This window comes from Mastomys coucha, unplaced genomic scaffold (genome assembly GCF_008632895.1).
Source record: "Mastomys coucha isolate ucsf_1 unplaced genomic scaffold, UCSF_Mcou_1 pScaffold15, whole genome shotgun sequence".
Taxonomy (NCBI): domain Eukaryota; kingdom Metazoa; phylum Chordata; class Mammalia; order Rodentia; family Muridae; genus Mastomys; species Mastomys coucha.
The window spans coordinates 105,745,138-105,758,540 of NW_022196897.1; the positions used below are offsets into that span (position 1 = coordinate 105,745,138).

At 42.2% G+C, this 13,403-nt stretch overlaps 1 protein-coding gene across 2 annotated transcripts in view; it reads right to left on the reverse strand.

Moving 5' to 3' along the window:
- Nucleotides 1–12,746, reverse strand: part of Znf106 (zinc finger protein 106) — a 54,215-nt gene extending 41,469 nt beyond the window's left edge. Inside the window, exons 1-3 of one of the 2 annotated variants that reach the window (XM_031371583.1) lie at nt 12,552–12,746; nt 4,696–4,769; nt 3,141–3,225 (exon numbers count right to left, since the gene is read on the reverse strand). In XM_031371583.1, coding sequence (XP_031227443.1) covers nt 3,141–3,194 — 54 coding nt within the window. In that variant the 5' untranslated portion in view covers nt 3,195–3,225; nt 4,696–4,769; nt 12,552–12,746. The remainder of the gene's footprint in view (nt 1–3,140; nt 3,226–4,695; nt 4,770–12,551) is intronic. The other variant, XM_031371582.1, reaches the window with a different exon arrangement.
- Nucleotides 12,747–13,403: the final 657 nt, after the last annotated feature.

Below are 13,403 nucleotides of genomic sequence, written 5' to 3' on the forward strand. Positions count from 1 at the left end.
TCAAAAAAAAAAACCTAAACAGTAAATAAAACATCTCTATGGAGGTTTAAAAAAATACACACTTTGAGGGGCTAGATAGAAGCTTCACAGCCAAGAGTGCCCATTCGTGCAGGGGATGCAGGTATGTTTCCAGCACCCACAAGGGAGCTCACAATTCACTACAACTTCAGCTCCAGGAAATCTGGCTCTACCTTCTGAGCTCTGTGGGCAACAAGCATACACTCAATGTATACACATACATTCAAGCCAAACACCTATACACATAAAATAAAAATAATTAAGACAGGGTTCCTCTGTGTAGCCCTGGCTGTCCTCGAACAGGTAGTCAAACTGGACCTCAAACCCAAGAAGATCTGACACAACACATCATGTTATGCTGTAAATACCTAACGCATTTCTTCATCATAGACACTTGTCAGAAACAATGTAACCATGCCAACAGCCCATTGTTGCTCTGCCTTCTATACTGTGATGAAAAGGATAGCTGTTCCAAAACACTTCCTTTAAATGTGATTTTACTAAAGACTGTTTCTTTTCTATCTCTACATCTAGAGAAAAGCTATATCTAGATAGTTTTACAAGTAACACTTTCTAGCTGTAAGTGATTTTGTCTGTAACTACAACACCACACAGTGAAAACTGAGTCAAGTTAAAGACACAGAGTTTAAAACTCCATCAGTAACCAGTCACAATGACTCCTGTAATATCTGTACTCAAGAAACAGGTACGGGGCTGGAGAGAGCTCTTTCAGAGGGCTTAAGACTGCTCTTCCAGAGGACCTGAGTTCAATTCCCCGCAACCACATGGTGGTTCACAACCATCTGTAATGAGATCAGATGCCCTTTTCTGGTGTATCTGAAGACAGCAACAGTGTACTCACATAAAGTAAATAAATAAATCTTAAAAAAAAAAAAAAGAAAGAAAGAAAAAGAGAGAGGTACAAGGATTCCTGTAAGTTTCAGGCCAGCCTGGTCTACAGAGCAAGTCAGAACAAGTTATGTAATGAGGTACTCAAAGAAAAAAGATAAATATCCAAAACAAGCCAGGCAGTGGTGGCACAAACCTTTAATCCCAGCACTAGGGAGGCAGAGGCAGGTGGTTTTCTCAGTTCCAGGCCAGCCAAGTCTACAAAGTGAGTTCCAGGGTTCCAGGACACCCAGGCCTATACAGAGAAACCCTGTCCTGAAAAACCAACAAAAAACAAACAAAAATAAAGCCGGGCGGTGGTGGTGCACGCCTTTAATCCCAGCACTTGGGAGGCAGAGGCAGGTGGATTTCTCAGTTCCAGGCTAGCCTGGTCTAAGAGTGAGTTCCAGGACAGCCAGGGCTACACAGAGAAACCCTGTCTCGAAAAAAAAAACAAACAAACAAAAACCCCAAACAACAAAAATAAAAAAACAAAACAAAACAAACAAATGAACAAAAACTTGAAACAAACAACTACTATTTTCAAAGCAAAAGAATAAAAACGCCAAAAGTGCCGGGCGGTGGTGGCGCATGCCTTTAATCCCAGCACTTGGGAGGCAGAGGCAGGCGGATTTCTGAGTTTGAGGCCAGCCTGGTCTACAGAGTGAGTTCCAGGACAGCCAAGGATACACAGAGAAACCCTGTCTAGGGAGAAAAAAAAATGCCAAAAGTGAGAAATTGTAAGCAATTTCCCTGAGGCACAGGCAAATTCTTCTAGTTTAAGAACCTTTGCTTTGGGGGCTGGAGAGATGGCTCAGCAATTAAGATCTCTGGATGCTCTTCCAGAAGTCCCAGGTTCAGTTCCCAGTACCTACACGGCAGCTTACAACTACCTAGAAGTACAGTTCTAGAACATCCTCTTCTGACCTCTTTGAGTACCAGGCATGCATATGGTGCACAGACAGATGGACGGACAGACAAGTAAGCAAAAAACTCATACACATAAAATAAAAAAGTTGTTTTTTAAAAGCTTGTTTTGGGGGAACTAGGAGGATATCTCAATTACATAAGAGCACTGACTGTTCTTCCAGAGGTCCTGAGTTCAAATCCCAGCAACCACATGGTGGCTCACAACCACCCATAATGAGATCTGAGCCATCTCCTGGTGTGTCTGAAGACAGTTACAGAGTACTTATGTATAATAATAAATAAATCTTTAAAAAAAGGGGGGGGGACTTATTGCTCTAGTATGAGGATCTGAGCTGAATCCCTGTCAATCAATCCACAGACAAAAGCCCAGCCTCACCTACACGTGCACATAAAAGCACACAGTCCTAGTCTTCCTCCTCTTCTTCCTTCTCCCCCTCCTCCTCACACATTTGGTTCTTTTTTCCTTTGTGCTGTATGCTGCACCTGTGGACATTCTGGATACTGTCAATACCACCTTTGCCACACTACACTACCTGGTAGTGTCCCTATTCAGACCAGGTTGGCCTCAAACTCAAGATCCTCCTGCCTCTGCTCCCAAGTGCTGGAATTATAGATGTACATTACTGCCCCTGGCTGTACTGTACTTCTGTTGAGCCTGCACACACATAAAAAGCAAGTCAATGTAATAAATGCAGTATTTGTTAAACATCTGTGACTCAAAAAGTATCTATTTGGGGATATAACTAAGAGGGAGACTGTTTCCCTAGCACACACAAAGGTCCCTGAGACAGCCACCACAAAGTAAAATTTCACAAACTTATAAAATCTCCATTAACCTGAATTTTAAGGTATTTCCTCTTTAACTGGTTGCTAACTGAAGTTCCCTAAATCATGTACCCTGAAGTACCCTAAATTCTGGGTAGAGGCTAATAATATAGTTACTGGTTTTTGAGACTAATTAAACAACACTCATGGACTGAGATTGATTTAGGGGGAAAAAACACAGACAAAATGTTTTCACCTAGGACTGGGAATGGATTATAGCTTAGTTGGTAGAATGCCTGACTAACATGCAGAGACCATGAATGTGTTCTCCAGCACTGTATAAGCAGCGTTGACAACTAAAGCTGTAATTCTAGAGTCTGGGAGTCAAAGGCAGGTGGATCTTCACAGTCTGAGGTCTGTGTACACAGAGAGTGTTCTAGTGTTGCACAGCAAAACAAACAACATTTTAACAGTTTAAATTTCTAAATATCAAGTTTTAACTATCTTAGATGATCCAGGTACTGTCTCTTTGCTGTTACCTTTTTTGAGCCGTACACGATGTGGCACAATATGCATTTTCGTTCTCGTACCATAGTGACCAGATCTGAAGCACTCAATGTCAACCTGCAATGAGGACATAACATTCAGTAACCTTTCCAGGTATTGCCTTTAATTCACTTTTCACTTTGCCCCTCCCTCAATCTTTCAATCTCAATAATGTAAATTCCAGCTTTTACCAAAGTTTAAAAACAAAACAAAACAAAAACAACTTCTGAGTGTCACCCCTGATGGAGTCTCCTCTTATCCCATTCAACAAATCCTGTCATTTCTACTGAAATACATCAAGCTCTCAACATTTCTCAATGCAGAGGCTCTTACTTCTCACAGTATAGCCTCCTGGTCTAAGCCCCCACTTCCATTCTTAGTCTCAAAACCATAGCTGAAGATTCTTATAACAGGATTGGTAGCATGGTGGTGTTTAATCTTTAATCCTTGCACTTGGGAGGCAGAGGCAGGTGAGTTCCAGGCCAGCCAAGGCCACATAGTCAGGCCCTGTCTCAAATAAATAAAAATCAAATCTAGACTATGTTATTTCTTTGCATAGGTCCTTGCCAGGCCTACCAGTCTGTTTCTCCCCTTACCTAACATAACTCTAGGTTGCTTAGACTGAGGGACACTTCTAGGAGGGCCTTACATTGCACGGAGTAGGTCTCACTAAAAAGTAAAAATGGCCTCTAGCTAAGGAAGTTTTTAGTATACAGGGTGGCCTTACAGGGAGATGAGAGGCAGAAACAGGACAGTCTCCAGAAGTCTGTAGGCCAGGCAGCCTGACTTATATAGCAAAGAGACTGTCTTAAACAGGGTGGGAATACAAGACTAAAATGGAAAATATGTCCTCTGATCTTCACATGAATACATTACCACTTCACTACTCATGACCCAGCACTCACAGACACATCCCTTTCTGCAAAAAGAACATTAAAGTCTTTTTGGGGGTGGGGGATTGGAGAGATGGCTCAGTGGTTAAGAGCACTAGTCAGAGTCCTGAGTTCAATTCTCAGCAACCACATGGTGGCTCACAACCATCTGTAATAGGATCTGATGCCTTCTTCTGGTGTCTGAAAACAGCTACAGTGTAATCATATGAATATAATTAATAAATCTTTTTAAAAATCTTTAATGAATGTTTATTTCTTCTTCTAATTCACTTTACTGTAACTTTAAAGTAAATTTAAATGAAATAAGTATAGTTTGTGCTTGAAGAACTTTAAAACATGTACAAATACAATTATGGTTGTTTGCACCAATAATTGATCTTTTGAAAGGTATTAAATTATATGAATTGTGTTTGCACAGCAGTGTGTGCATATGAGTGCAAATATTGCTGGAGCCCAGAAGAGGTTGCCAGATTCTCTAGAGCTGGAGATGCAGTCAGTGAACCATTTGATGTGAGTGCCGGAAACTCATTTGATGTGAGTGGGTCCTCTGCAAGAGCAAAAAGTGGTCTCCCATTCAACAATCTTTTTGCAAACTACTAGCCAATGTCAGTTCACCCACTGAAGATATAAAATGACAGCATCACTTTTAACCAACCAATCTCAGCCAAGGGGTAGAAACGGGGTCTACTGTGGATCTCAGCAGCCAGGGTTGGAATCTCTTCAACAGACCTTTTAAAAAAAAAAAAAAAAAAAAGTGGGCCTCTATATATTCACCAAGCTGGCTGAGAACTCTATGTAGATGGTTTCCTCCTCCTGTCATCTGGGACTACAGGAATATACCACCTCACTTTGGAGTTTTTTTGTTTTTTTTTTTTAAAGTACTAGTTATGATTCCCTGTAGAGATAATCTTTTTGTGTACTATGTAATATTGATTTTGTATTATACAAATGCTGACTTCTGTGCTGGCAGAGAATAGAGTACAGACTGGGTTTTGCTATTGTTATTTTTATTGGATCAACTCCTGCCTAGGTATTTTGTAAACACTCTTTCACTTTCTGAAGATTAAATTTTGAGAAAGAGTCAGAGGCAAGAACACTGGCAAGCCCGACACAGAAAGCAACAGTACTAGAAACTGAGCTAACAAGCCATGTGGCAAACACAGAACAATGTAAGTTGTAAGAGCTGGTTGGGAACCAGAGTAACCAAAGGCCTAAAGCTATTTTAAATAAATATAAGTCTCTGTGTCATTATTCAGAGCTGGGGAGGGCATAGAAAGTCCATATGGATATAGTACCAAGTGCCACACAAAAGATGTTTGACAATGCACAAATGTTGGTAGCTTCTGTTTACAGCTCAAAAAAGCACAAATAGTGTGTGCTTGAGATTGTGAGATACTCTCTCATCACTGACCAAAAGCTATCATCATAGCTGGAGATGGCACCTACTGCTCTTGCAGAGGACCCAAGTTCAATCCTTGCACCTATGTTAAGCACCTCACAAATACCTGTAACTTCAGCTCCTTAGACCAATGCCTCTGGCCTCTGCAAGCACCTGTACTCACAAGCATACAACCACACTCAAACACACATGCTTATATAATCAAATAAGCTTTTTTTTTTCTTTCTTTTTTTTTTTTGGTTTTTCGAGACAGGGTTTCTCTGTGTAGCTCTGGTTGTCCTGGAACTCACTCTGTAGACCAGGCTGGCCTCAAACTCAGAAATCCACCTGCCTCTGCCTCTCAAGTGCTGGGATTAAAGGCGTGTGCCACCATTGCCCGGCTCAAATGAGCTTTAAAGATAAAGTTTCCAGGGCCAGTAGTTAAAGAGGGTTAAAAGCACCAACTGTTCTTCCAGAGGACCTGGGTTCAACTCCAAGCACTCACATGACAGCTCACAAGTGACTGTAACTCCAGTTCCAGGGATTTGATGCACTCTGTAGATGCTAGGCATGCATGTAGTGCACAGACATACATGAAGGCAAAATACCCATAAACTTAAAATTAAATGATTTTTTAAAAGCTTCCAAGATTTATATCTTACATGGAGATGGAGCCACTTTGGCACGTGTGTGACACAGCCTACCATTTGAGTTGAAACAGGTGTCTTGATATAATTGGGAAGATTGCTCTTCTCCTCCTTCAATCCTTTTGCCTATTTTCCACAACACCCTCTGCTTACTCAGCTAATGTGGATGAACAGAGATCTTTGTCTTCTCCTCTACTTTATGAATGATGCTATTTGGGTCATAAAAATGTTTTTGAGGTTATGAATATAACTTATGTGAAGTACTTGCTTGCCTACTATAAAGGAATTCTGGTTTTGATCCCTAATACTGCAAAAATAAAATGTGGGCTGAGGAAGCAACTTTGCAGTAAAAGGTTTGCCTAGATAATAGGCCTAAGGCTCTACCCTAAACACTGAACAGATCTTTTACCCAGTTTCACAAACATCTCCTGTGCACTTTCATCCTTCTTAGAAAGAAATGCAGACTATATTCCTTCCTTAGTAGTCTATAACTGTGAAGATACCAAGATATATCAAGATATGAAGATTTATTTATGTGTATGAGTGCTCTATTTACATGTATGCCTGCTGCACAGCAGGACAGGGCATCAGATCCCCATTACAGATGGTTGTAAGCCACCAACTGGGAACCTTTGGGAATTGATCTCAGGACCTCTGGAAGAACAGCCAGTGCTCTTAACTGCTGAGCCATTTCTACAGCCCCCAAGGCAAAGTATTTAATTGGAGGCTAGTTTACAATTTCAGAGGCTTATTAGTCCATTAAGGCAAGGAGCATGACAGCAGGCAGGAGCAGCACTAGAGAAAAAGCAAAGAGCTAAATCTTGATCTGTAAGCAGAGGATGGAGGGGGAGGAGTGAGGAGAAGGAGGAGGGGAAGGGATGGGGGAAGGGAAGAGAGGGAGAGGGCCTCTCAAGGTCTTTTGAAACCTTAAAGGAGCACTTCCAGTGACATACTTCCTCTAACAAGGCCACACCTCCTAACCCTATCAAAAGTTCCACTCCCTGGTGACTAAGCATTCAAACAGATGAGCCTGTTTGAACAGGGCACATTCAACCTCAACTTCCTATTTGCAAGTTAAAATTTAAAACATAAACATAATACCATAATGTGCTTATTTAAAAAAAAGGCAGCTGGGCAGTGGTGGCACATGCCTTTAATCCCAGCCCTTGGGAGGCAGAGGCAGGTGGATTTCTGAGTTCAAGGCCAGCCTGGTCTACAGAGTGAGTTCCAGGACAGCCAGGGCTACACAGAGAAACCCTGTCTTGAAAAACAAAAAAAGAAAGCAGAGCCAGGTATGTTTGTACACTCTTAATTCCAGCACTGAGGGTACAGAGGCAGGTGGATCTCTGAGAGTTGGAGACCAGTCTGGTCTACAAAGAGAGTCCAGGACAGCCAGAGCTATTACACAGAGAAACAGGGGGGGGGGGGACAACAAACAAACTCCCCCCACAATAAACAAAACAACAACAACAAAACCAGCAAAGGGTCTGGAGAGATGGCTTAGCAGTTAAGAGCACTGGCTGCTCTTCTTGAGGACCTGAGTTCAATTCCCAACAAACACATGGTGGCTCACAGCCATCTGTAATGAGATCTGATGCCCTTCTTGTGTGTCTGAAGACAGCTACAGTGTATACACATAAAATAAATAAATCTTAAAAGAAATCAAAGCAAAAACAAACAAAGAAGATAAATGTGATTTACTATAAAAAATGTACTTCCATATATAAATGCTTGGGCATGACTTTATTAGAAGTCATAAAATTATGAATGTAGCAACTAGAAAAACATACTGATATTAAGACTATCACTTACTGGGTGTGCAGCACACGCTTTTAATCCCAGTGCTGAGGAGGCAGAAACAGGCAGATCTCTGAGTTTGAAGCCAGCCTGGTCTACAAAGCAAGTACCAGTTTAAGGTGTTTGATCATCATAAAACAGGCATGGTAGCACACTACTAGTAATCCCAGCACCAGAGAGGCTGAGATAAGAGGGTCACAAGTTTGAGCTAGCTATCTCCAGTTGTCTCCAAAAACAGCAGCAAAAAAAGAAAGCACAAGTAAACTAGAATATTCTAGAATATTCCCACTCATATTCTAGCACCAGAGAGGCTGGAGTAAGAGGGTCACAGGTTTGAGCTAGTTCAAATCCAGATTGGTTCAGGCTAGCTGTGGCCAAATAGCTAAGAATTATTAAACAAACGATAAACAGTGACCACCGCTGAGCCTAAATTTACCACTAAACCCACTAGTCAATCTCAATATCATTAAAAATGAGAAAAACACAGCAGCCAGCATAGCAGCCAGCATCGCTTAAGTGTTTAGCAGGAATCCAATAAGCACTGTACTCTAGCATCCAGTTGGTAGTAACAATCTTAGTGATTGAATCACAAGCCTGAATCATCAGCTTTTATCTACACAACTATCCAGGTCTCTTCAAAAAATCAAGGTAAGAAAGCAAGAAATGAAACTGCTCTATGTTAAGAGACCTCAAGATATATACCAGCCAAACTCCTACTTTCCTACTCATGAGACACAGAATGGAAACAAATTCACGACCAGCCTGGGCAAGGCTGAGAGAACTCCATGTCTCAAAAAGAGGGAGGGAAGAAATGTAGAAAGTAGCTCACTGAAACACACACACACTCTCACAGAGTATTTTTCAAACAAAACAAAAAAAAGGACAAGCTAGGCATGGTGGTGCTTAGTTATAATTTCAGCACTTGGGAAGTACACAGAGTTAAAGGTCAGTCTTAGCATGAAACCCTATCAAAGAAAACAACTGAGTATTGAATATAGATAGGGCCAGGCAGTGGTGGGGCACACCTTTAATCCCAGCACTTAGGAGGCAGAGGCAGATGGATTTCTGCCTGGTCTACAGAGTGAGTTCCTGTACAGAGAAACCCTGCCTTGAAACCTCCCCCTCACCCCCCAAAAGAAGAATATAGAAAGGAATAAAAGCAATACAGGACTGGAAATACAGTTCACTGGTAATGAACTTGCTTAGCAAAGTGAGGCCCACCATTCAGATCCCAGCACTACAAAACAAACAACAAAAAACAATATAGCAATTTTAGCAACATTAAAATCAAAATGACAGGCTGAAGAGGTTAACAGCACTTGCTGCCTTTGCAAGGGACCTAGGACCTTGTTCCTAGCACCCACATGATAGTTCACAGCCATCTGTAACTCTAATTCCAGGGGATCTGAAATCCTCTTGTGGCCTCTGAAGGTTCCTGGCACATATTGCACACAAAAATACATACACACAGGTAAAACACTCATACACATAAACAATCTTTAAAATCTTAAGTGAAAGGGGTCTGAAGAGATGGCTCAGTAGTTCAGAGGATTAGCTGTTCTTCCAGGAGATCTGGGTTTGATTCTCAGCACCCATATGGTGGTTCATCTGTAACTCCAGCCACTCCAGGGGATCTGGTGCCCTCTTTTGGGTTCTGCAGGAACCCAGGGTCAAATGTGGTACACAGACATTCATGTGGGCTAAACACCCATACATAGAAAATAAAATACAAAACAAAAACATAATCTGAGTGACACTATATTCTTTGGTTGTTTATAACCTTTGTAATAAATACATAAAAAAAGGCCAGACAGTGGTGGTACACACCTTTAATCCCAGTACTTGGGAGGCAGAGGCAGAAGGATCTCTGAGTTTGAGGCCAGCCTAGTCTACAGAGTGAGTTCCAGGATAGCCAGGGCTGCAGCACAGAGAAACCCTGTCTCAAGATACCAAAAAAACAAAACAAAACAAAACAAAACAAAACATAAAAAGCTTAGGGTTGACTGGGCAGTGGTGGCGCACACCTTTATTTCCAGCACTTGGGAGGCAGAGGCAGGAGGATCTCTGAGTTTGAGGCCAGCCTGGTCTACAGAGTGAGTTCCAGGACAGCCAGGGTTTCACAGAGAAACCTTGTCTTGAAAAAACAAACAAACAAAAAAAGCTTAGGGTTAAGCCACCAAACAAAAAAAGCTTATGGTTAAGCCGGGCACAGTGGCACACGCCTTTATTCCCAGCACATGGGAGGCACAGGCAATTGTGTCTGTGAGTTTGAGGCTAGTTACAGGACAGCTAGGGCTGTTACACAGAGAAACCTGTCTCAAAAAGCAGATTAGGATTGAAGGATATAGCTCAGTAAGAGAGTGCTTGTTTAGTTTGCCAAAAAAAAAAAAAAAAAAAGTCACAGATTGTAAAACTGAAACTCTGGAACCACTTCTATTTGCCATCCCCTGACAAACATTCCCCACTTTCTGTTGATTCTACTTTCCATAGATACTCTATGTATGCCCTTATATGCATGCAAAACATGTATATATGTATATACACGGACAAATACAATACACATACTTAAAATGGGCACTATTGCAGCATACACACCTTCTTGAGCACAATACTTTCACACTGTATCATTCAATATTAGTACAGAGAAGTGGCTCATTCTAACAAAAACACAAATTTTACAAGTCCTCTGATATATACCTGGTAGCTCATACTTCTTGACAGTCCTTTCCAGATTACAATCACAGCAACAGAGTGTAAGCTTTTCTTGGGCAACTGTGCACCCTTAGGTGAGCAGTTAAGAGTAATGTAACTTGTTCATTGGTATACAACTTCTCAACTTCCCTTTGTATAATCCATTTATAAAACACAAACTATGTAGAGATCTCATTGAGTCATCCTGGGTTTAAGATCCAAAGGATCTGTCCCAAGCCTCTCAATGTTCTTTGTTTTTCTCAGAGACCAACCTTGAATTTGTTCTAATCTGGATGTACAGTAACTGTATGGTTTTTCTTTTTAATATACCTTCCTTTGTGTCAAAGCAACTGGTTCTGAACTAGACTGATGACATGCCTTCACACCTTTTCTCTTTCTTGACTGCTGAAGCTCTCTCTTCAAAATCTATCTTGACCCTTTCTCTAGTTAAAAATCTAAGATGGAGGGGGCTGGAGAGATGGCTCAGCAGTTAAGAACACTGATTGCTTTTCCAAAGGTCCTGAGTTCAAATCCCAGCAACCACGTGGTGGCTCACAACCATCCGTAATGAGATCTGATGCCCTCTTCTGGTGTGTCTGAAGACAGCTACGATGTACTCACACATAATAAATAAATAAACCTTAAAAAAAAAAAAAATCTAAGATGGAACCAGGTGGTGCTGGTGGCGGCAGTGGTGCACGCCTTTAATCCCAGCACTTGGGAGGCAGAGGTAGGCGGATTTCTGAGTTCGAGGCCAGCCTGGTCTACAGAGTGACCACAGGACAGCCAGGGCTACACAGAGAAAACAAAACAAAACAAAAAAATCTAAGATGGGCTATTAATTCCAGCACTGTGATTGAACTCAGGATCTCAAGTTTGAGGCCAGTCTGGGTTACATAAGCCAAATTCTCTCTCAAACCTGAATCAAAATAAACTCTACTATTTTCTGTACCTAATAGTTCAGTCGGATTCCGAAGGAGTACTTAGAATGTCTAATTTGGCGTTATCAGAAAAAGATGAACGTATCCATCACCTTAGATGAAGTTCACTAGCTCCACAACATGAAAACTTCAACAAATCACTCTCAGTATCTCAGTGCCTCATGGGAAAAGTGCTACCACTTAAAAAAAAAAAAACAAAAAACTATTACAACAGCTCGTTAAGTTCCCAAGACACACCTGAATGTACTTATCGCACCCAAAACGCATGGTAAGTAATCCCTAGATGATCCATTCTTTCGTTTTTGGCGTTACACTTTAAGATTTCCCCCTGGAGTTTTAGGACAGGATTTGACTCTTATTTAAATTGTTGTTCGAATCGCCTTAATATAAACCGTTACGGTGGCTAGAGCTCTAATCTGCATCCAAGATGTTTAAAACAAAAAACAAACAAACAAACAAAAAATCCCACACACAACATTGAAATCTGGAACTTTACCAAAAAGATTGCTTATTTTACTCTTAAAGATGACTATACCTAACAGACTTAAATGTGAGGAGGTGCAACAATCTCCTCTCCGCATTACGAACCAAGAGCGTACTAAATATTACATGACCACATATCTTTCCACTAGTTGCTAGTACTATTACTAAGACGCATCCCAAAAGTAGAGTCATCAAAGGCAGGAAAAAGAGCAACACTGTGAGTCTCGGAAGGCTGAGAGATGGCCCTGGCCTGAAACCTACAGCCTTTAAACAGCAGACTAAGGCTGAGATTCCTCCTAGACCCCAGGCCGACAGAGGTCAGGGCCTGCCCCAAAGGTCAAAAACCTGGAGCCACACGTCCAGTCTGAGGGGCTGCGAGCAAAATCGGATTGCCCTTGCCAGAATCTGGACCCAGAAGGCAGACGCACCGCTCGCCCATAAGCCCTAAAACCACATAGGTCAGAAGCATCGTAGCATGGACGCGTGCAAGCGCAGCCCCACCACCTGTCCCGGGGCAGACCATCAGACCCTCAGTCTCCGAAACGCCCCACCAGGCCGGACCCTCCATACTCACTCTCACAGCCCGTCCTTCCTACGCCATCCGGCCGCCGAGGGCCCGGCGAGGGAGCTCCCAGACGCCCCCTTAGCCTCCGGTTCGGCGGCGGCCTGAGACCCGCTCCCCGCCGGGCACTGACGCCGCCGCCGCCGCCGCCTCTACCACCACCATCGCGCAAGCGCGCAGGCGCACGCAGCTCAGCACGCTCCCTCTCCCCTCCCACTCCATCCGCTCTTTTCAACCATCTAGCTTTATTAGAACATAAGAAGCGAACAACGGACACCAGACCAGCGGCCTTACTCAAAATTCTGTGAAGAACCAAGATAGGTCCTTTGCACAAACCAGTTGGCTGCACTTCCTTTTTTTTTTTTTTCCATTTTCCAAGCTCTTTCTGGACTTCCCCTACTTTCTAAGCTCTCCACCATAAGCTGTGGCAGTGTCTTGACTACATTTCCAAACTACTCCTTCCTTGTGAAACTTTTGAACAGATAGTTCCCAAGTTAGGCATGGTAGCTCACCCCTGATTCTGGAGGTTCAAGGCTAAGCAGAGCTGTTATATAGTTCCTGGGCTACAAAGTGAAACTATTAAAACAGAGGACAGAACTAAATTTAAGTCTTAGCCTAGCTAGTAATAATTTTTTGTTTTGTTTTGTTTTGTTTTTCGAGACAAAGTTTTCCTGTGTAGTTCTGGCTGTCCTGGAACTTTCTGAAGACCAGGTGGGCCTCAAACTCAGAGCTCTGCCTGCCTCTGGCTCCAGAGTGCCACCACTGCCGGACAATAATTTTTTTACTTTAGGTAAAGTAATATTTTCTTGAAATGTTAGTTTGTTTTCTTTTTGTTTTGTTTTGTTTTCTTGTTTTAGGTTTTTT